Below are 24,565 nucleotides of genomic sequence, written 5' to 3'. Positions count from 1 at the left end.
TTATTTTTATAAGTTTTATAAAAATAAAACTTATACTTACAAGTATAAGTAGAAAGTCTCAAGGTGTAAGGAATAAATATCAAGTGCAAATAAGGATCAAAATTAAGAATTTTTTATTTTATTCAATATGTATGGTTATCCATCTCACAAAATGACTTTCTAATGCTTCTAGTTCAGTTCATATTTTATACAAAATACTTTATCAATGACTATATTTTAATTTGACTGTTAATTTACACAAAAGTCCTTTTTGGGCAAGAAGGAAAAAATAACATCTAGATCAATCTAGTTTGAAAAGGAAAATTATTTGCAACCAATATTCAGCCATAACATCAGGTGTTTTTATGCAAAGATGAAAGAATGTGTAGAAAACATTCTCAGTTGATAGTTTAAAAATGACTAACAGAAATTGACATTTATGAAGTATCTTTTCATTAGTTTAAATGGTTTTTTTTAACTGATATACTACCTAAATTGAGAAACCTAAGGAACACCCAAAACACATATTTATTTTACAATTGAAATAATAAAAAATCAATGTCTAGAAAGTTTAATAGCTAAAACTATAATCTTCCAGGTACCATCAATTTCTTTGTTCACAAGATGGAAGCAATCAGCTAATGGAGAATTCAGAGATTAGTATAATTCAAAACTTTTGCTCCTTTATTATACTGTAGAAAGATGAATGGGATGTACACTGTCAGCATGTCCTTTCATTGATTTACATACTTGGTATCATTAGTACAATGATGTTTCTAGCTACCTGCCTAGATAAGCCACCAAGAATTTCCAATTACATTAAAAGTAGTGAAGTCAGGAACATGAAATATTTCTGCATGAAGATACACTTTCTAAACTACAAGGACAAGTTTAGAATTCAGAAGCACATACTTAGCACCATCAAGTTTTGGAACTTGCAGTTCAAAAACGTTCCATTTTAAAAATCTCCCACTCAGTAACACTAAAAAAGAGAAGTTAATCACTATTGTCCTACACACAAAAATATTTTAAAGTGTATTCGTTTTTGATGGAATGTATGAGCACAATGTTCACAGCTGGAATAGAAAATGTTTGATTATTCCTTCTAGAAGTAGCCTCTTAAACATCTGGAAATTATCTTCCCCAAAGTTTTTACACTGAGGTGGAAATTCTGCCTAAAGAGCAGAAGTTATCACTTAGCACTTGTCCTGCTCTGGATTCTAACTGAGGTGTTCAGAGTATCTAAACATAGCATACAGTAGCAGGCATCTTCAAATCTAATTCTGGAATATCCTTTAGTTAGATTATGTTGTGGTTAGCCAGCAGCAGGTACAAATGGCTGAGGAGAGCGAGGACTCAGATGAGAGGCCAGGACCATTAGGGAGTAGACTGCTGCCTTCAGAGATTGTGGGGGCTAGCAGCAGTGATGAAGAGGTTTGCCAAGTGCTCATGTGCGCAGGATTGCTCGCAGGAAAGAGCAGCTGCAATAGCATGGGCAACTCGGAAGTAAGGCTGCAAGGTAATGGCCCCCCCTTCAATAAGATAAAAGGCAACTGTGAAGCTAACGTTCTTTGCAGGAAGAAAAGACGTTTTAAAACTTAGCCTCGTGGACATTCCAGTATTTCAAGTTGGTATTTGAAGACTCTTGTGTTGTGAAAGATTTCTTATCTGTGATTCTTGGCAGTCTCACACAGTTTTGGCAAGGTTTGTGTTTATCAAAGTTAATTAGTTTGCAGCAGCCTTTTAACCAGGGATTCGTAAGATTCATTAAAAGGTTTCTGTTCCCTTTGGTTATTGTTTGTTTTATTGGAAAAGGGTTTGGGTCAGAAAAGATTATTTTACAAGAATTAATATGGAAATCAGATTGTAACTACAGGTAGTCCTTGACTTATGACCACAATTGAGTCCAGCATTTATGTTGCTAAGTGAGAATGTATTAAGTGAGTTTTGCTTCTTTTTATGTATTAATTTCTTGCCATATTTCTTAAGTGAATCACTACAGTTAGTAACACAGTTGTTAAGTGAATCTGGCTTCTCAATTGACTTTGCTTATCAGAAGGTCGTAAAAGGGGAACAAATGACTGTGGGACACTGCAACTGTCATAAATATGAACCAATTGCCAAGCGTCTGAATTTTGATGAATTTTTCATGGGGGTACTGCAATGGACATAAGTGCGAAAAATGGTCATAAGTCATTTTATTCAATGCCACTGTAACTTTGAGCAGTCACTAAACAAACTGTTGTAAGTCAAGGACTACCTGTACTTTGGTTTTTCCTTCAGCTTCTTTAAATAACAGAATGGATGATATGTAGATTTCCCAGATAAATCACAAGTCAGAAGGAATAAAAATTTGGATCTATGGCTCTAGATTGTGGAGTGCTATTCAACAACCTGATATTAAGACCCAATGTTATCTATCATGGATGAAGCATCATAAATTTTGAGCATTGTCGGCTGTAATGTAATACTGCTCATATTTTCCATTCCAATAGTGTTTATTAAAGTACTGTATTACAATATTTCACTAAATATGATAATAAAAGATAGAATTTAATCATTTACAAGGTAACAGCGAAGCTTCTATTGCTACGCTCCTAGTAGTTTCAAAGATAATAACTTTTCATGAACCGTTTAAAGAAAAGAAAGCAATATGCTAATGTACACGCCAATAATAAGAAAATTGAAAAGGCAGATGAAGCAGAGCATTTTCCACTGTCATGTGGTTAGGAATTTTACTTTTTTTAAAAAAACCATGCCATTCTGAGCCGTAGGAAAATAGCTTATGAATCATTCACATTCATTATTCATAATGAAAATTAAATGCAAAGTAACCAATACTGAAAGCAGTAGCAGAGTCAATTAATAATCTTTGGGAAATCCTTGGAAACATGCCATAGGTTTGTTGTTGTTTTTTATTAAAAAAATACCTTTGGTTCTAAAGAATGAGCGATTGTGGCTGTAGGCTCATCCACAAAAGATTCCGTGTCATCATCAAACAAACGGCGGCAACAAATTAGGATAAATGGAGGGGGAACTTCTTTCAGAAAAGAAACAGCTTCACGGCGGGATTTCCCATAGAGCTGGACACCATTTACCTAAAGAAAGAAAGGACACCATTCCTAAGTTGACCTATACTTTCAAACTATTTGGATTGATCATGAATATTTCACTGCTCACTTTCTAGTGTTTCAATGATAGGCAAGTGCAATTTTCTCTCCCCAATGTACAGGTAGATGAACTTCATTTACAATTCCAGTGATGGAGAAAAAAAGCACTCACTCTCTCTCCTTCCCTTCCCTTCCCTCCCTCCCTCCCTCCCCCCCACACAAAAGACATACCATTTTCAGGAAACTAATGACTTCCTTAAACCACTAAAGCAATCAATAGTATTTATTTACTTTACTTGATCTCCATGGCCTTTCTACTCTCATCTCCTCTTTTACTGTAACTCTTCAGATATTCTTGTACTAGGATACCCTTCAGCACTGAGAACATTAAAGACTGCAAGGAATTGTACTTCAGCAGCATGTGAAGAAACATTGGTTAACTGTTAAGGTTTTGTTCTACAAATACTCCCCTTATTATTATTATCTTTTCTAGTTCTTTTCACAAATTGAATTTCTTGATGTCAGAATAGGTCTTGTTAGTTCTACTGCTCCCAGTCCCATAGTTTTGTGGCTCATAAAATCCACAATGATTTGTAAAAATGTAGACTGATGTATAGGACAACCAAGAGAGTTACCTACTAACCTCAAATTAGCTAGTTATAGTAACAGTGTTTATGTTAGTAACTACTAGCAGTGTTGTGGTAATAGGCAATCTATAAATGAATCCATCTATATTTTACTTGGAGTGGTTAGCCATTTTATATATAGAATAGTTTAACTCTATACTCTTAAAATACTACATCTTGATTTTTGTTGGCTTGTATATTGTGTATTCCTTCTAGAATGTGTTTGCCATTTTATAGAGTTTTTCACACAAAAGAAATTGCAAATTTTGTGTGCATATGGATGCATTGAGTAGTCATGATTAACTCAAGATTTAAATGGATTAATCCACCTCAAGCTAGAAACTGGGACATGTGAATTCTAGTGCTGCCTTAAGGGACAAAGCCAGCTGGGTTACCTGAGGCCAGTCACTTTCTCTTAGCCCTAGGAAAGAGGCAATAGCAAACTGCTTCTTGAAAAACCTTGCAGACAAAACTACAGGGACTTGTCCCGACAGTCTCCGGAATTTGGACACAGCTCTGTCTCAAAGGCTGCACTATTCATCAGTAGTTAATAGCCTCAGTTTTCAGAAACTTGTTCAACATGCTTGTAAATTCTGTCACATTTTGGAACTATTCCATAGAACATAGTATATTGCAGAAAGGCATTGAGACAACTACATTTTTCAAAACAACATTAGTTTCGAGTATTTTCATAGAATGGTTTGTAAGGATTTGGCAAGTTCCAGACTAATCTAACAATTTCTTTTTGTTCATCCATTGCAAAAGTTTTTTTAAACAGTATTAATTTCTTGCCATATTTCTTAAGTGAATCACTACAGTTAGTAACACAGTTGTTAAGTGAATCTGGCTTCTCAATTGACTTTGCTTATCAGAAGGTCGTAAAAGGGGAACAAATGACTGTGGGACACTGCAACTGTCATAAATATGAACCAATTGCCAAGCGTCTGAATTTTGATGAATTTTTCATGGGGGTACTGCAATGGACATAAGTGATGAATTTTTCATGGGGGTACTGCAATGGACATAAGTGCGAAAAATGGTCATAAGTCATTTTATTCAATGCCACTGTAACTTTGAGCAGTCACTAAACAAACTGTTGTAAGTCAAGGACTACCTGTACTTTGGTTTTTCCTTCAGCTTCTTTAAATAACAGAATGGATGATATGTAGATTTCCCAGATAAATCACAAGTCAGAAGGAATAAAAATTTGGATCTATGGCTCTAGATTGTGGAGTGCTATTCAACAACCTGATATTAAGACCCAATGTTATCTATCATGGATGAAGCATCATAAATTTTGAGCATTGTCGGCTGTAATGTAATACTGCTCATATTTTCCATTCCAATAGTGTTTATTAAAGTACTGTATTACAATATTTCACTAAATATGATAATAAAAGATAGAATTTAATCATTTACAAGGTAACAGCGAAGCTTCTATTGCTACGCTCCTAGTAGTTTCAAAGATAATAACTTTTCATGAACCGTTTAAAGAAAAGAAAGCAATATGCTAATGTACACGCCAATAATAAGAAAATTGAAAAGGCAGATGAAGCAGAGCATTTTCCACTGTCATGTGGTTAGGAATTTTACTTTTTAAAAAAAAAAACCATGCCATTCTGAGCCGTAGGAAAATAGCTTATGAATCATTCACATTCATTATTCATAATGAAAATTAAATGCAAAGTAACCAATACTGAAAGCAGTAGCAGAGTCAATTAATAATCTTTGGGAAATCCTTGGAAACATGCCATAGGTTTGTTGTTGTTTTTTATTAAAAAAATACCTTTGGTTCTAAAGAATGAGCGATTGTGGCTGTAGGCTCATCCACAAAAGATTCCGTGTCATCATCAAACAAACGGCGGCAACAAATTAGGGTAAATGGAGGGGGAACTTCTTTCAGAAAAGAAACAGCTTCACGGCGGGATTTCCCATAGAGCTGGACACCATTTACCTAAAGAAAGAAAGGACACCATTCCTAAGTTGACCTATACTTTCAAACTATTTGGATTGATCATGAATATTTCACTGCTCACTTTCTAGTGTTTCAATGATAGGCAAGTGCAATTTTCTCTCCCCAATGTACAGGTAGATGAACTTCATTTACAATTCCAGTGATGGAGAAAAAAAGCACTCGCTCTCTCTCCTTCCCTTCCCTTCCCTCCCTCCCTCCCTCCCCCACACAAAAGACATACCATTTTCAGGAAACTAATGACTTCCTTAAACCACTAAAGCAATCAATAGTATTTATTTACTTTACTTGATCTCCATGGCCTTTCTACTCTCATCTCCTCTTTTACTGTAACTCTTCAGATATTCTTGTACTAGGATACCCTTCAGCACTGAGAACATTAAAGACTGCAAGGAATTGTACTTCAGCAGCATGTGAAGAAACATTGGTTAACTGTTAAGGTTTTGTTCTACAAATACTCCCCTTATTATTATTATCTTTTCTAGTTCTTTTCACAAATTGAATTTCTTGATGTCAGAATAGGTCTTGTTAGTTCTACTGCTCCCAGTCCCATAGTTTTGTGGCTCATAAAATCCACAATGATTTGTAAAAATGTAGACTGATGTATAGGACAACCAAGAGAGTTACCTACTAACCTCAAATTAGCTAGTTATAGTAACAGTGTTTATGTTAGTAACTACTAGCAGTGTTGTGGTAATAGGCAATCTATAAATGAATCCATCTATATTTTACTTGGAGTGGTTAGCCATTTTATATATAGAATAGTTTAACTCTATACTCTTAAAATACTACATCTTGATTTTTTGTTGGCTTGTATATTGTGTATTCCTTCTAGAATGTGTTTGCCATTTTATAGAGTTTTTCACACAAAAGAAATTGCAAATTTTGTGTGCATATGGATGCATTGAGTAGTCATGATTAACTCAAGATTTAAATGGATTAATCCACCTCAAGCTAGAAACTGGGACATGTGAATTCTAGTGCTGCCTTAAGGGACAAAGCCAGCTGGGTTACCTGAGGCCAGTCACTTTCTCTTAGCCCTAGGAAAGAGGCAATAGCAAACTGCTTCTGAAAAACCTTGCAGACAAAACTACAGGGACTTGTCCCGACAGTCTCCGGGAATTTGGACACAGCTGAATAGAAAGGAGGAAAAATCTGTCTCAAAGGCTGCACTATTCATCAGTAGTTAATAGCCTCAGTTTTCAGAAACTTGTTCAACGTGCTTGTAAATTCTGTCACATTTTGGAACTATTCCATAGAACATAGTATATTGCAGAAAGGCATTGAGACAACTACATTTTTCAAAACAACATTAGTTTCGCATTAAGTATTTTCAGAAGTAGAATGGTTTGTAAGGATTTGGCACCAGGCTTCCAGACTAATCTAACAATTTCTTTTTGTTCATCCATTGAAATCAAAAGTGAGGTTGAAAAACACGTGGGTCATCAGAATGGACTCACTTCAGTAAAGTTTCATTTTACCCTTTTGGTAGAATAAAACTAATCTACACAGAATTCTAATCTAATTTTTTACTAATCTTATTGTTGCTCACATTAACATTATGATATCAAGAGAAGGTCTGTGTAATGTAAGTCGGTGACTTGGACAAATGGAATGCTAGATTGATTACTATCATAATTAAGTGAATAGTTACTATAGAAACCTTTCAGGATTTACACTGCACGTCTGTAGAAGTCCATATGTTGGGGATGGAATTGAATAGCAAATCCTATGCTATGTTATAATAACAAAGCTATGCTAAATCCCCATTGTGAACTGGAGAGAGAAATTTCACATTTTAAAAATATTTCTCTCCCATTGACTTCAATGAGAGGAAAATTATATTTTTGTAGGTTTCAAGATATATTGTATTTGGGAGTGGAAAATCTTTTCATATTACAGATCAAATTTCAGCAATAGAGTGGTCAATGTCTGGAATACTCTACCCGACTCTGTAGTTTCTTCCCCAAACCCCAAAAACTTTAACCTTAGACTGTCTACTATTGACCTCACCCCTTTCCTAAGAGGTCTGTAGGGGGCATGCATAAGCGCACCAACGTGCCTACCGTCCCTGTCCTATTGTTTCTCTTATTCTTTTATTTTTCTTATATGTACCCATTTCATGTATTCACAACTATGTATACACTTATACTTATTATCTTGTAAACAATTGGCAAATCAAATAAAATAAATAAATAGTTCTTCCAATCTATATATTCTTTTTTTCTGTAGAGATCAGACTGTAAGGAGGGCAATAACCACACAAAAGTCCAGGCCATTTGAGAAGGGACATTTAAGTTTGAATCTATTTTAGCATACTCAAAAAGAAGAGGTCTGATAATCCCTTCATAATTTTCTTCTAGAATAGAATTGCAGTCCAGCTAATGCCAAGTGATACTAAATTAGAATTAATTGGGTACATCTACATCATATGTATACAGAAAAAATGAGAGCCAGCCAGACACCTATTAGGGTTTCTGTTTCAAATAATTGCTAGAGGCTAACAGTGGAAACATTTTAAGCCAAAAACTCAGTGTTACATTAAGCAAAGCAATTGGGGAATGAAATTGAAATCACAAGCTCTGAATGTAATGGAAGATTTGGAATGAGTTACAGGAACAAATATTCCATTCAATATTTTGTATACTTCTAAAAATATCTCCTATACAGAGGTGGAGACTTCCAATGGAAAAACATGCTGTACTTGCTAAGGACTTTGGAAGATTTAATTTCTCAAGCAAATCTCGATATCCTAAAATGCATTTTAATGCACTTAAAGCATACACTCCATGATACAGCATTGATTATTAAAAATTATGCAATATTTTTCATACAACATATTCTTTTAAAATTATACCTCTAAAAGTTCATCCTCTAGTTGCAGTAAGCCAAGTTTAGCAATTGGGCCATCTGTAGCAATGGAAGAGATGTAATGATGTCCTTCAAAAGTATCCAGTTCAACCCCGAGCCTTAATGTGTGAATAGGCAGCAGCTATTTAAAATATATCACAAAAATAGTCAGATAAGAACATTTACAAAGAATGTGAGTTAGATTCTGTAGCTCTGTGATGTTTGAAACAACTGAATATTTTAATTTAGTAATTAATTGAATTTGATTTATTTTTATTTTAATACTCCTTGATAAAAGGATGATGCCCTAAAGTCCATCTCAATGCCTACTACTAAATTGCCATGCAATTTTCTGTAAGGGATCACAGAAGTGGCATTGCTTTGTTTTTGCCTTTACCATTACTTTTTTATTATTTTTGATTTTCTTTTGTTCTTGCTTTCCTTTTGCTTGTCAGTCTAGCCAGCAGCCCTTAGATCCCCAGGTTGTCACACTTATAAAAATAATAGAGGGGGACACATGGATGGCTTGGATGTGACATGATCACTAAGATCTGACTAGGAAAATATAAGCTGTTTTATAACAAACCAATGAAAATGGGACTATGAATGTTTTAGGAGAGATATTTAACCAACAGAGAAATGGAGAAATACCAGACAGACTAAAAACTGTTCTTAGCAGAATAAAAATGTTAGATTGGATAATTACTTCTTACCACCCTCTGTATGACATACTTAAACAAATCAGGGAGAAAAGTATAGAATATTATTTAAATAAGGCTTGAATTAATAAAATAAGTGCATAAATTAATACATAAATGAAGGGATAAATTAGTAATGAACCCTGGTTTCTGAGTCCAACTTGTTAAGTATTAAAAAAATGTATTTCTGTTGTTGAAAGAACCAAGTTGAGCCAAATTCAGCATGCAGATACTGTAAAGACTTTTTCCCCCTGGAATTCAGAATTATTACTGCAAGTTAATAATTAATAAAATTACTGCAAGTTAACAAAAACTTGCAGTAGCCCTGCAAGTTAATGCAAATTTCCAATCAAGGTTTGATTTACAGAAGATCCTTCCTTTAAAATGTTTCTTCTTAGGTATATTAACTACATTTTTTTTCAGTGCCAATCCTAAACAATGGATATCCAAGGAAAGGTTTACAAAGCATTTTAACAAGCAAAGCTGTAAAATATACTTTACAAAAATTAAGTAGTTTATTGAATAAATTCATGCCCACATAACAGCAGCACAAAAGATATGCAAAGTGTCAAAAATATTTATATCACATGATTCACATCCATTCCTATTTCCATTACTAACATGTCACAGAATGTTAAAAGGAAAAAAAGATTCAATACCTTTGAATATTTTTGTAGTTCAGCATCATTTGCAATTGGTGTATCTATTGTGACAACCTAAAAAGCAAATAAAAACAGAAAGGCTTCATTGGTATAACAAAGAACTACTTAAAAACTCAAAAGAAATTGACTAAAATATATTGCAGATGCATTACTGGAGCAAGTGAGAGATTGAAGCACTAGAAATATAGCCATGTTGCTCATTAGGCAAAAGACGAAAAGCTTTACATAGCTTGAAATCATCTAAAGGTTGGCCTGAGAGAAATAAACCCTAAGTCTGCAGAAACAGGTTTAATTATTGATCAGACTCAATGTGGATCAATGGTCACATTTCTATAATTCAGTTTATTTAAATTATTTCCTATGTGTACTAAACCAGTGTTTCTCAACCTCAGCAATTTTAAGAGGTGTGGACTTCACCTCTCAGAATACCCCAGCCATGCTGGCTGGGAATTCTGGTAGCTGAAGTTCATACCTCTTAAAGTTATTGAGGTTGAAAAATACTTTACCAAACTGTTAAAAGTTTAACCCGCTGCTCAAAAAATAAACATTCTTATTTAAGGTCTCATTTCTTGAAAACAATAAAAACAATACATTCCCAGTAATTTAATGAGGGATAACATACCATAACTTCATAATCAGGTCCCAGCAATGTTTCCCACTTGGATGTTGGCTTATCTTCTGGTAAGTCTAAGGTGTTCCCTAAATTACATTTATTATTATAAGGCAGTTGTTAGAACTGTTCATTGTTTACTTACATTTAGCAAAACACAAAGCATCCTAAACTAATAGCCCTGCTATATATATATATATATATATATATATATATATATATATATATATATATATATATATATATATATATATATATATATATATATATATATATATATATATATGTTTTCTTAAGTTTTCGGGTACTTACATGTATGGTGTTCGGCTTGGTTCGGGTATTTTCCCACGTCATTGTAGTTCTTTTAAAGTTGTAGCAACGTTTCAGCAGAATCTCATCTGCCATCATCAGGCTTCTGTATTGTGTCCGTCTGTGGGTCAGACTTTTACAGTGGTTTCAGATTTAAATTTGGGGCAGCCTATTGCTGTGCCAGAATGGTTTTTTCTTCATCCTGATTGGTTGGGAGTCTTGGTCTGTGTTTATTGGTCTCGGAGTTTGCTGTGTTCTGCTTGATGGGTGTTTCTGATATCTTCTGTCTGTTTTTGGCTCTTTTTGTATCTTGATTGGCTGGCAGCATTGAGTTACTTTAATGGAGGTCTTTAGTGCAGCTTGGCTTCGGGTAAATGGACGGCTATCATTAGTTAGGAAGCTGGGTTTCATCTGGGTGCCTGGTTGGGGTGTGTTTGAGCTGGAGGTATCAGGGGGATCTGTTTGTGCCCAGGTGTTTGCCTGGCTTGTGGTGTGGAGATTTTTTGTTTGTGAGTGCAGGCTTCCAAATGATTGACAGCCTGGTGGAATCATCTCTTCTGTTCATGCTTTCTGGTCTTTTTCAATCTCTATGGCTTCTCTGATGACTCTGTGGCTAGGGTTTTCCATAGTGGCCAGGGTTTTGGTGCCATTGAAGTTGATGCTATGACCTGTAGCTTCCATGTGTTGGACTAGTGAGGAAGTGTGTTCCAGCTTTTTGACTGCATTTTTGTGTTCATCCAGGCGGGTACTTATTCTTCTATTGGTCTGTCCAATGTATGTGGCCGGGCATGATGCACAGGGGACTTCGTATACGCCTTGGTTTTCCAGGTCAATTTTATCTTTGGGGTTGCTAAGGATGGCTGCTATTTTTCTGTCTGTTTTGAAGGCAGTCCTGATGTGATGTCTGTGTAGTACCTTACTAATTTTGTCTGTAGTACCTCTTATGTAGGGCAGGACAGCTGTTCCATAGGTCTGTTCATCTTCTGGGTCTCTATTATGTTTCAGTGTGTTTTTGTGGATCAAGCTGGTGATTTTGCTTTTGTGGAAGCCGTTGGCTGTCAGTACTTTAGTCAGGGTGCATAGTTCAGCCTTAATGTGTGTCTTGTCTGCCAGGCGTTTGGTTCTGGTAATTAGTGTTTTAGCCACGGAGTTTATCTGTGCTGGGTGGTGGTGGGATTGGGCGTTGAGGTAGCGGTTGGTGTGTGTTTTCTTCTGGTATATGGTGTGTCCTAGTGTGCCATCTGTTTTTTGTAGATTAGTACATCTAGGAATGGTAGTTGTTTGTTTGTTTCTGTTTCCATGGTGAACTTGATTTTGGGGTGTGCGCTGTTTAGGTGTGTTAGGAAATTGTTTAGGTTTTCTTGTCCATGGGGCCAAATCACGAATGTGTCATCGATGTATCTTAACCATAGTTTGGGTTTGAGGATGGCATTGGCCAGGGCTCTGGATTCGAATTCTTCCATGAACAGGTTAGCAATGACAGGTGACAGTGGTGATCCCATGGGGGCTCCTTCTATTTGTTTGTATCTTTGTCCTTTGTATATGAAATATGTGTTGGTTAAGCAGTGTTCTGTTAGTTCCATGAGGTGTTTGGCTGGTTGGTATTTATTTTTGATGATTTCAAGGGTCTCTTTTATCGGGACTTGAGTGAATAGGGAAACCACGTCAAAACTTACAAGCAGATCTTCTTGCTCCACGTGTCAATGCTGCCAGCCAATCAAGATACAAAAAGAGCCAAAAAACAGACAGAAGATATCAGAAACACCCATCAAGCAGAACACAGCAAACTCCGAGACCAATAAACACAGACCAAGACTCCCAACCAATCAGGATGAAGAAAAACCATTCTGGCACAGCAATAGGCTGCCCCAAATTTAAATCTGAAACCACTGTAAAAGTCTGACCCACAGACGGACACAATACAGAAGCCTGATGATGGCAGATGAGATTCTGCTGAAACGTTGCTACAACTTTAAAAGAACTACAATGACGTGGGAAAATACCCGAACCAAGCCGAACACCATATATATATATATATATATATATATATATATATATATATATATATATATATATATATATATATATACATATATATATATATATATATATATATATATATATATATATATATATATATACATACATACATACATACATACATACATACATACATATATATATATATATATATATATACATACATATATATATATATATATATATATATATATATATATATATATAAATATAAATATAAATATAAATATATATATATCTATAAATTCACTTTAAGACCAGTTCAATCTCCTATTTGCATCAATGTCTTCTTTCTTTCTTTCTTTCTTTCTTTCTTTCTTTCTTTCTTTCTTTCTTTTTCTTTCTTTCTTTCTTTCTTTCTTTCTTTCTTTCTTTCTTTCCTTTCTTTCTTTCTTTCTTTCCTTCCTTCCTTCCTTCCTTCCTTCCTTCCTTCCTTCCTTCCTTCCTTCCTTCCTTTGCTCTCCTTCCTTTCTTCCGTCCTTCCTATCCTTATAATAAGTTCCTTACTTAAGTAATATGTAACTTGCAGAAGTCAGAACTTCCAACATGCAAGCAAAAATCTTCCTCTAAAAGCAGAACCAACCGGAAGATAGCTTATAACAGGGCATTATGTTTATACAGTATTTTTTGTTAAACTCTGGAGAAATCAGGTGAAGTTTCATAGCAGTAAAATTCCATATTAATAAATCCCTGTACAGGTTCCTGTGCATCATCTGTTTTTCTAACAAAAAAATGTCCTTAACTCATATGTATCATTTTGTTACATGTTTTAAATGTAAGTACATACAATGACATGTTAAATAAAACTGCACTGTATGCTGCTTGGGGGAACTAGAAATACTAAAGATCACGCCTGTCAGTCATTCCAAATAACTACAAATATTGAATTGGATATTTATTACACAACAAGAACATACTGGAACCAAGCAAATTATTAATTCTACTGGCATACATTTAAAAACTTACACAGGATTCATTTTTTATTAAACCAATTCTTTTGAACACAGAAATACCATTTTTGACAACCGTGCTGTATTAGGTTGGAAATTTCTCATTTTGGTATCTTTTGCATGCCTTTGCTTATTTCTAAGTATTTTTATTTGTCTTCATATTGGCAAATATAAAACATAAATAAAAGAAATATTCCTGAAACACCACCATTTGTGCCTGAAAATGTGTGTTGACATGTTGAACCGTCACATACTGGGGCTGTTCTTACAAAGATATATATAATCAAGATCATGATTAAATATATCTTATGACTTATTCCCCACTGTAAACATATTGTTTTTAGCTCACAATATTAGCATAATAAAATAGAGATATTAAAGTTTAAGACAGTGAGTGAAGAAATAATACATTTTGGAAAACACAGTTTGTACTTTATGTTTGAAAAATGTTTCCATAGTTTGAATGGGCATTAAATTAGCAGTATTTTCCTTACTGGTATTATACTTAAGAGTTTGTTAGCATTTCCAATACCACTGTCTATTTTTGGAATTTAATCTGGTTATTAAATTCTACTCCAGGATGAACTTTTACAAACAGTATTTTAGAATCATCTGTGCTTTTAAAAAATGGCTTAGTTTTTAAACAGCAAAGATAGATAAATGTATTTATCACTGAAAACATATTTTATAATTCCTTTATCCTCATTAGGTTTGTATTTTTTGGTAAGAAAAAACATAATTGTTCTCTCTGCTATAGAATTGCATGCCACAAGCTACTTAATTTACTCTTGACCCATTCTCATTTGAGTATAAATGCCCAAATACAATAAAATTTGATATTATTCCAAGTCATTACAACTTGCAGCATCAAATAAGAAGGAAAGAATTTCTAAAATTATAACATAATGAATGAAACATTTACTTGGCATTGAACTAGCTAAGCAGAAAAGCTTTGTTTTATATATATATATTATCTTTCTTCTTCCTGCCCATCTAAAGAACTATGTATTTCATTATGAACAGAAATATGGTTGATTTTAGCATCTGACTTTTAGTTTTTGGAAAAACGTAGAATAAATGATTTTTTTGTTACTTCCTTTACCCCAAGCTTTGGGTATTTTAGCCTGTATTTAAGGGGAATTATTATGCATGGCTATAGATCACTGCCACTCTGCATCTAAGGGCAAACCATACACATAGATAGTCCTAGACTTCCAACCATAAACGAACCTGGAAATTAAGAGGTAAGCAATGACAGCTATCATTAAGCCAGGTCATTGTTTGTTGCGGGCAATTTATTTTTGCCAAATGTCATAATTCATAGTCACATGGCCAGGAGACACTGCAGGATGATTACTGACCACCCAAAATGCAGCCACATGACCGCAGTGAGATCTTTAGTACCAGGGTGGTAAGGTATTTGCTTTATTTATTCAAGAGTAGGTAGACTTTATTTATATTGTTGCATTTTATATATTTGTTAAGAGTTCTATCCTCCCTTTCTTTCAAATGCTCAAGGCAACATTCATAGTATTTCCTCCTCTAATTTTATTTCACTGCTACCTAATAAACTACCTCAGCCCAAAACTCACCAAATGAGCATCCATGTCTAAAGATGTTCAGATCTCCCTAGCCCTAACCCAAGACCTTAACCCAAGACCTTAACACTGTACTGGACTTTACTTCATATACTCCAAGAACTCAAGTGGCTTATGTAAAAACCCCTTTTAATATTTCTCTACAACAACAAGCCTATTGACTGGCCCACGTTCATTAAGAAGTAAACAAAAATGGTATCCTTGCAGGCTGTATGCCAGATATCTCATTCTTTTTTGGTATTTTGTTATTCGTTATAGAATCAAAAGACCCAAATGACTAGATAATATAGTTACTGATTTAATAAAATTGAAGCATATCTCTATCCAAATTAGAGCTAATTGTTCTTGATTCTCTTTTAATGTATTGCTTTTTCATGAAATTTTATGGTGGGTAATCCTTAGTTATTTTTTACACAATAATAATTTTAAAGCAATAACGTACCAAAAAAGTTGTTTTCCAATAGAATGTTTGACTTACCAATTGTGTATTGTTTCTGCTTCCTTTCATTTTCAGTGTTATATTTTTGCTCTTGGGGTTCCTCATTTTCACTATCGGTTTCCACACCAGTCAAGTTGAGTGTGTGTGAATGCCCTGGAAAAGTTCCCAAACCTTCTGTAATCAGGCAAAAACTTTGAACTGTTCCTTTTTTTAAAATTCTAAAATATGTCTGAATTGATAGGAAATTCAACTTTCCACATTATTCCAAACCTACTATTATCAAATCTCAAGTCCTCAGCTGATAGTAGTAAACTCGTAAAATTATATGCTTCTCTATTTCCACTATCCCAAAAACTTCTTCAAAATGTAAAAGGAATATAAAAAAAACCTGAACAATGACTGAACTCTTCTAGCTTTCTAAATGACTTCCCTTCCACCTGCCTTGTGCTTAAATCTTTTGTGGGAGAATTGAAGGTCTGCGAACAATCATTGAAAGAACAGAATTCTGGTCAGTGCTGTTATGGATTTCATCCAGAGTGTCAAATCTAAAGGAGAATATCTCAGTTCTCAGGTTCCTAAAAATGTTCCATAATCATTTAATTTGCTTTTCTCAGCTTATAATAATGATTGAAAAAACAAATTAAGAGCACAATAGAATTTTACAAAACAAATAAGGTCTTAAAAACAAACCAAGTAGCATTGGTTAAAAGGTATAACTGAAAGTGGAGCAGAAACAACACAACAAAATATATGTACTATGATTTGCTTTACAAGCCAATAGAGGATAAATCCTGAAGAGTTCTAGAATAAAATTCAGTCATCCATTTTTTTAGTTTCACATTTTGCACCTAAAATATAGCAAATATTTCCCTTTGGTTGCGATTATTGCCACCTATTTGGGGACATGTGCATAGCAACACCTGTAAAAATAAAATGGGGTAGGAATGAAAATTTGATCTTCCTTCGTGGCAACTAAGGATTTAAAAATCGTTTAACTAGTTAAAGGTAAACGTTTCCCTCGTACATACGTGCTAGTTGTTTCCGGCTCTAGGGGCCGGTGCTCATCTCCATTACAAGGCCGAAGAGCCAGTGCTGTCCGAAGACGTTCTCCGTGGTCACGTGGCTGGCATGACTAAATGCCAAAGGCTGTTACCTTCCCACCAAACGGAACGCTGTTACCTTCCCACCAAAGTGGTCCCTATTTTACTACTTGTATTTTTACTTTGCATGCTTTCGAACTGCTAGGTTGGCAGAAGCTGGGACAAGTAATGGGAGCTCACTCCATTACACAGTGCTAGGGATTCGAACCACTGAACTGCTGACTTTTCTGATCGACAAGCTCAGTGTCTTAGCCACTGAGCCACCGCGTCACCCTGTTTTTTAAATTAATTTAATTAATTGTTGAGCCTTTTGGAACAAACAGGTATTCAAAGGAACCAGGTTAACTGATTCTTATAATTCAACTGGTTGTATTATTTTGCTTACTATCTATGAAAGCTGCAATCTCCCTACATGACATGTTTGTTTCAGAAGAGGCCAGGACTAACCTGTTCTGCTGGCTTAACCAGCCTTGCAAATAAGTGGAACAGTAGAAATCACTTCAAAATACCAAGGTGCTCATTAAAAACAATCTTGAGCATTTTAGCTTAACTAGAAAAGAACGTAAACGGAGGGAGGAACTTTACCTCTATCCAACTCTGTCTCTGCATAATGTGGTTTCTTTCGAAGCAATGTCAGATGAACAACTGGTCCTGTCTTGCGTAAAGCTTCCACAACTTCTTGGTTGGTATAATTCTGAATATTAATTCTGTTAACCTAAAGTATGCATACACAATTCTTTTGAAAATGATAATCCATAGCACAAAAACAGGTTGAGATCATCACTTTGGCTAATTACTGCACAAAGGCAAAACATGAGGTAAAACAGATTCACACATGTTAACTCATCTATTCAGTCCTTAAGTGAAACCAAGAACTGGCCACTTTCAAGGGTAGGGAAGGTGGCAAGCAGATGTGTTTAAAACAAAAATACAAAAAGAGACAAAATTTTGCAATCTTAGATACCATGTTTTCACCCCAAGGACTGGGTCGGGAGGAGAACAAAGTTTCTCAACTCTCACACTTTATATAAAGCCATTATTAACTTGCAAACCACCCAGGGTCACCTTATAGGGGAGATGGGTGGCATAAACATTTAATAAATAAAATAGATAACGTAGAGAGAGAAAAACTTTTCTCCTTTTCTCATAAGATGATCCACTGAAACTCAATGTGGGGTGAAGATAGAGACATATGTACTTATCCTTATATACATAGATACATAGATACATACATACATACTTATACACATATGTATATATAAGTAATAGTAATAATATATCAAATTTATATGCTTCTCAACTTCCCAAGGACTCTAGGAGATTTACAGATAGTTTTAAACACTAAAATCAAGAAACAACAAAAAACAAGGTAAAGATGGCAGCAGAACAAAATCAGATGGAAACAAAGGAAAACAAATCAAGTTAAAAGGAGGTTGTCCTTGCCAAAGGCCTGGGAGAACAGCCAGGTCTTCAAGCCCCTTTGAAACACCAACAGGACAGGGAAGGTTCAGATCTTGGCGGAACCTCCAGAGGGCAGGCCTACCGAGAAGACATGCTTCCGGAGTCCTGAGAGATGTCATTGCTTAATTGAAGGAACTTGGAGTACACCAACCCTACCAGATTAGACTGGCCAGGCAGGCACTATGGATGAGTGCTAGTTCCTTAAATAACAGGGCCCTGGACCACTGATTAAGCTATGCCACTTGCTGCCAGCAATTATGGTAATAGCAGTATATTTGGATCATTTTTAAAAGATGGCCAAGCATAATCATGGTGATTCTGACTATCAGTGGCCATTAATAGTGATGAGTGTTTAGCACATCCTGAATTATAGATAGCACGTCTGAAATACGGTTTTTGCAATAGAGGAAGGAAACTATAGTCTTCTCATTCCAGACTAAGTATCCACTGAGAACCCAGAAAGCTGGTTTAGATGAGCGTAGGATTTACAGATTACAGATTAACAGAGTTGGAAGGGACCCTTGTAGGTCATCTAGTCCAACCCCCTCACCCAAGCAGGAGACCCTATACCATTTCTGACAGGTGGAGTCCAGTTCTTCTTGAAAGCTTCCAGTGATGAATCTCTCACAACTTCTGAAGGCAAGCTGTTCCACTGATTGATTGTTCTCACTATCAGAAAGTTTCTCCTTTTTTCCAGGTTAAATCTCTCCTTGTTCAGTTTCCATCCATTATTCCTTGGTCTGGCCTTCAGGTGCTTTGGAAAATAGCTTGACCCCTTCCTCCCTGTGGCAGCCCCTCAAATATTGGAAGACCGCTATCATGTCTCCCCTGGTCCTTCTCTTTGCTAGACTAGCCAAGCCCAGTTCCTGCAACCGTTCATCATATGTTTTAACCTCCAGTCCCCTAATCATCTTGGTTGCTCTTCTCTGGACTCTTTCTAGAGTCTCAACATCTTTTTTATAGTGTGGTGACCAAAATTGGATGCAATATTCTAGGTACTTGGTACAGCACAGATCTTACATTGTTCTAACACACTGTTCTGTTAGCCCAAGTTAAAGCATTTATTCTGATTGATTTTTTCCTCCCCCCCACCCCAAAAGAAAATATAGCAAGGAAAACAGGAGAATCCCTTTCTATGAATGCAACTTTCAACTTACCGCAATAATTTTGTCATTGACTTTTATCTGACCATTGTGATCCGCAGCACTGTCAGGTATTACGTTCTTTATGAAAATCCCTGAAGCTTCCCCTTAAAGGAGGAGAATGAGATGGAGGGAAGAGAGAGGAAGAAAGTGCAGACAAAATTAGCATGCACTGATCATAATTTCACACACATTCTAGAGCAGATAGAGGCAACTATGGTCCCTTTACAATCTGTGGACTTCAACTCCCAGAATTCTCTTAATGTTTCTCCATCGGTTTCATTTTCTCAATCTGCTATACAGTGTTGTAAGATTCTCTACTGGGTTCCATTTCTCTGCTATACTTAGAGCTTTTATATCGTGTGTGTATGTGTGTGTGTATGACATAAATCATGTTTATCCTGAGTTTTACACGTTTCCCCCTTAACTGTTCCTATTTTTGGAAGATTCCTTGGTAGTGGTGGTGGTTGTTGTTGTTTTGAATGTCTGAAACTTCCATGTTTTTTGATACACATTAGCATTTTCATAGTTGATTTCAGCTTTTTCATAAATATCCATTTTTTAAAATGTAAGCTTCGCTACAATATCTCTTAGCTTTTTTTAATCCCATAAAAGGCAAACATTTGATGGTTGGTAAACATAGGAAAACCAAACTGAAAAGTTATACTACCATTTTGATGGAGACACAGTCATGCTGGCTCCCTCCCTGGACCACGGAAGCATCTTTGGACAACGCTGGCTCCCTTGGCTAAGAAACAGAGAATGAGAACCTCCCCCAAGAATTGGACACAACTGGACAGGGGAAACTTTACCTAATCTTTCTGCATGGCTTAAAAATCTCTGGGGCTAAATAAATACTTAGGAGAGAAAAAGCAAAGAAGCATTTCTCTCCCTCCATTCTCTGACAATATCGTTCTCTATCTTAAACATACGTTCTACAAATTATCTGATTTAGCCTCTTCCTTTAGCAATCAATATTATACAACTCACCTGAATCAGAAACTCCAGAATATCCAACAATTGTTATACCAAGGCTCTGTCCATCCTTTTTAGTCAACTTAACTTCATGGATTTCATTTTCCTGGGAAACAAAACGATACCATTTTTTTCAGATTATATTAACCATTTAATCTTGTGCCCAGAACTTTTCTATTTGTTACCTAGTTAAAGCCTTTTTTGGTTTAACAATCCAAAGACAACAAGATGTGTGTTGTTTTCACAATGTTCTGGTGTTCAAATGTACTGTGTGTACTGATGACCCAGAGTGTAACACAAACGTAACAAAATCCAAAATGTAAATAAATGTCCTTTAATGCCTCCAACTTGGCCCCACTGTTCAATAATTCTCAGTTGGAGATAAAACGTACTCAAAAATAGTCTTCAAAAGAAAGCAATACAGTCCGAATTTAATGAGCAGATAGAGGTGAAATTAAAAACTAAACAAACTACAATGATGAAATTTCCACAAGGGAACAGGAGAAGTATTTACCAAATTCAAGGAGATAACAAGACACAGTCTGTTGGAAGGATGCCAACCAAGATAACCTCAAACCAAAATAAAACATGCTTTGTCTCCAGCGTTTGCCAGAATGCAGGTCCAAACTCTTATGCAGTTCTCACACCTGCAGCCCATGAAGAGGATCAAGGCCCTCTCCTCCCGAATAGATCACGTCTCTCCCTTATCCTCTCCTCCCTGTGTGCCTTAGGATGGATAGGGTGTTGGGCCTGGGTCCTTCTCTGATTGCTCAGCCGGCCTCTGCTCTTCCCCAGCCTCCTCCCCAGCCTCCGGAGCCACACTTCCACTCCCTATCGGCTGCTCCTCCTCTCCCTCAGTCAGTCTCCACCAGGGGCATGACACTGTGTCTTCACACATTACTTTCTGAACATCTGAATATTATTGAATTATTATCCCTTTGGACTTTTAAACAGAAAAAAGAAGAATCTATATTTTTAAAAAATGCTAAATTTCAATATTAATTATTGCATTTTTACCAGTGTCTGGATTTACTTTTCTATCTGATTTTATAATTGTTGTGATATCTCCCAGGTGCTAAAACAGATTAAAAATTAAAATATATATAAAAAAGATAAATAGAATGAAAAATTAGATAGCAATTACAATTAGAAGAGCTGTGGTGACACAGTAATTAGAATGTAAGTACTCTAGGCTAATTCACTGCTCACTCTAGGAGTTTGATTCTGAGCAGCTCAAGGTTGACTCAGCCTTCCATCCTTCCAAGGCCGGTAAAATGATGACCCAGATTATTGGGGGCAATATGCTGACTCTGTATACAGCTTAGAGAGTGCTATAAAGCACTGTGAAGCAGTATATAAGGCTTAAGCGCTATTGCTATTACTATAAACTGATCAAATGAAAATGTTTTAACCATTCCTACCAGCAGAAAATTTGATTTGATTTTTTTTCTTTACATAGTCCTTTAGCAATGTGTACTTCAGGAGAACTTATGTACAAATACATAAGCTGACAAAGAGTAAGATGAGAAAATATAGTGTCAAGTCTGTACATCTGAGTTAAAATTGATATTATATACATTACTGATACTATGTGACCTTTTCAGAGAAAGGTATTCTATAACTTGGATGGTTCAGCTAAATATGAGGCAGATAGTCAATAAGATATTGAAAGTGAAAGTGTCTAAGGAGTTCAGTTGCCTTTCCAAAAGCACCTTTGGGATTGAAAGTGAAAGCTGTTGATTTTGGCGATGTAGCAAAACTACAGTAGTATTGTTTGCCCTACAATAGCAAAGTGTATTAAAGTCAGTTTGCTGGTCTGTGACCATAATAAAGATTGATTGATTGATTGTTAAACTGAATGGTAATAACAATATTTAGATCAAGTAAGTATAAGGTCAATTTAGGAAGATTTTTGTCAGACTACATGAAATTTCCAGTGAGGTAATCTGATACAAGCATTAAGATACTTACTGTGTCAGATTCTCTGTCCTGAATAGTAGCTAATTCACCCACAGGATCAGCCACAGGAGTTGGTGGGGTTGTAGATATTTCAGACAAAGGAGATCGTGCAACTACCATCTTAACGTGATTTCCGCAGTTTCTCAACACTTGGGCAACCTGCTCACTGCTCATACCTTGTACATTAATACCCCCAATTTCCAAGATATGATCATCAGTTCTAAGTCTGCCGTCCTTCAAGAAACAAGGAACATTTTTCAAAGTTAAAATGAACTGGAATGGAATACTTTTTATAAAGCAAGACTTCACTATAAAATGCCATCACATTAAAGCAATACTACAGTTGCTGCCTGTTCAAAGCAAGTTTGACAATCCTATAAGATGCAGCATCTTTCAATATCAGCTGAAATACATGTAGTCCTCGACTTACAACAGTTCATTTAGTGACCAGTTGAAGTTACAATGGCACTGAAAAATGTGACTTATGACCATTTTTCATTCTTTATGACCATTGCAGCATCCCCAGGGTCACATGATTTATATTCAGATTCTTGACTCACAACTATGGCAGTTGCAACCTTCTGACAAGCAAAGTCAGTGGAGAAACAACATTCACTTCACAACCATGTTACTAATTTAACAACTGCAGTGATTCAGTTAACAAAGGTGACAAGAAAAAAAATGGGGCAAAAGTCACTTAACAAATTTCACACTTGGGGCTCAATTATGGTCGTAAATGGAGGACTACCTGTATATAAAAGCAAGGAAAATTACATTTTCTCATGAAGCAGATTCCCAAAGTCTCACAGGTTAAATCCCAATTGCCATCAACAATTTTAATCAATAGACTATATCCCACAGCCTGTGCAGTAACATATTGGCCCTTTGATTATATCTTCTTGGCACCATCAAGCTCTGATATGCAGTTAAAACTGATACCACCTACTGCAAGTTTGTTACAATTCCAGATTATACCTTGATCTGTATTGGAAATTGGTGAAAAACTAGGCCAGATGGGAGAAGGAATATGAATCAAAAGATTATAGACAAGTTCAGTATTTTTTATATATTGTACATATCATTCACTTACAGCTTTCACTTTATGTGTCATTCTTCTGCTATACTGTAAGTCTAATCCTTATAGCATTACCAAATTGTAATTCTACACATTTTTAATATCCCTCTTTTTACTTAAGAACCAAGGCCTATGTAAGAAGTCAATTAGAATGTGGATAGTGGTGACATTTAATTAGTTATCTTTAACCTACTTTTAATCCACATTTATACATTCCATCAATCAGGCTTAAATGATTACAATTTATTTTCATCATTTTAAACAATCTGGTTCTCTTGCATACTTTGCAAAATACCAGGTGTAATAGAAACAATGATAAATGATCAAAGAGGAGAGGGAGACTTTATTCCCACTCCTTATTCTATAATGCTTCATCTCAGCTGATAACAGCAATGGAGAGATACAGATATACTGAGAAGTTGGGACAATCTGATTACTACCCTCCTTTGCCACGAAATGGATAGCATTGTTGGGGCTGGTTTGAGATGTTAACATGGTACCAATTAGGGATAAAGAGATGAGCACAACTCATTTCCCTTCTTTCTCCAAGGGTGAGAAATGCTTTTCCACTGCTGCTTCCACAGCTGATAAGACAGAGTAAGGCCAGGTCAACATCAACATCTTTTCCTACTTTAGTATCTGCTAAAAGATTCTTTCCCTCAAAGAAATTACAGACGTACAAATACTATGTACAAACACAAACACACACAAACACACACACACACACACACAGAGAGAGAGAGATTATAAACAAATTTACCCTGTCTGCTAGTCCATCAGGTACAATAGTCCGTACTACCACACCACTTGTTTTTCTTCCTACAATTCCAAAACCTAATCCTGAGCCATCATTAATTAGTTCAACTTCTTCAGTGTGGCCCCAATTGACCTATAAAAATAGAAAAGTAATTTTACAGTGATCTTTTAAAGCATTAAAATGCCAAAAACATTTACCTGTGCATTTCCAGTCTATACAATAAAATAAGTACTCAGTATTTTCCACAGCAACT

At 35.6% G+C, this 24,565-nt stretch overlaps 1 protein-coding gene across 1 annotated transcript in view; it reads right to left on the bottom strand.

Moving 5' to 3' along the window:
- PATJ (PATJ crumbs cell polarity complex component) overlaps positions 1-24,565 on the bottom strand; it is a 165,981-nt gene that overhangs the window by 117,226 nt on the left and 24,190 nt on the right. The window contains exons 8-17 of the mRNA XM_087960374.1: positions 24,316-24,444; positions 22,493-22,714; positions 20,537-20,627; positions 19,562-19,653; positions 17,529-17,658; positions 15,883-15,996; positions 10,520-10,596; positions 9,895-9,951; positions 8,545-8,679; positions 5,502-5,669 (exon numbers count right to left, since the gene is read on the bottom strand). Coding sequence (XP_087816500.1) covers positions 5,502-5,669; positions 8,545-8,679; positions 9,895-9,951; positions 10,520-10,596; positions 15,883-15,996; positions 17,529-17,658; positions 19,562-19,653; positions 20,537-20,627; positions 22,493-22,714; positions 24,316-24,444 — 1,215 coding nt within the window. The remainder of the gene's footprint in view (positions 1-5,501; positions 5,670-8,544; positions 8,680-9,894; positions 9,952-10,519; positions 10,597-15,882; positions 15,997-17,528; positions 17,659-19,561; positions 19,654-20,536; positions 20,628-22,492; positions 22,715-24,315; positions 24,445-24,565) is intronic.

The sequence above is a fragment of the Notechis scutatus genome, chromosome 3 (assembly GCF_049901735.1).
Source record: "Notechis scutatus isolate UNSWTSFEM ecotype Mainland chromosome 3, rNotScu1.2, whole genome shotgun sequence".
Taxonomy (NCBI): Eukaryota; Metazoa; Chordata; class Lepidosauria; order Squamata; family Elapidae; genus Notechis; species Notechis scutatus.
This window is presented reverse-complemented; position numbering and strand designations above follow the sequence as displayed.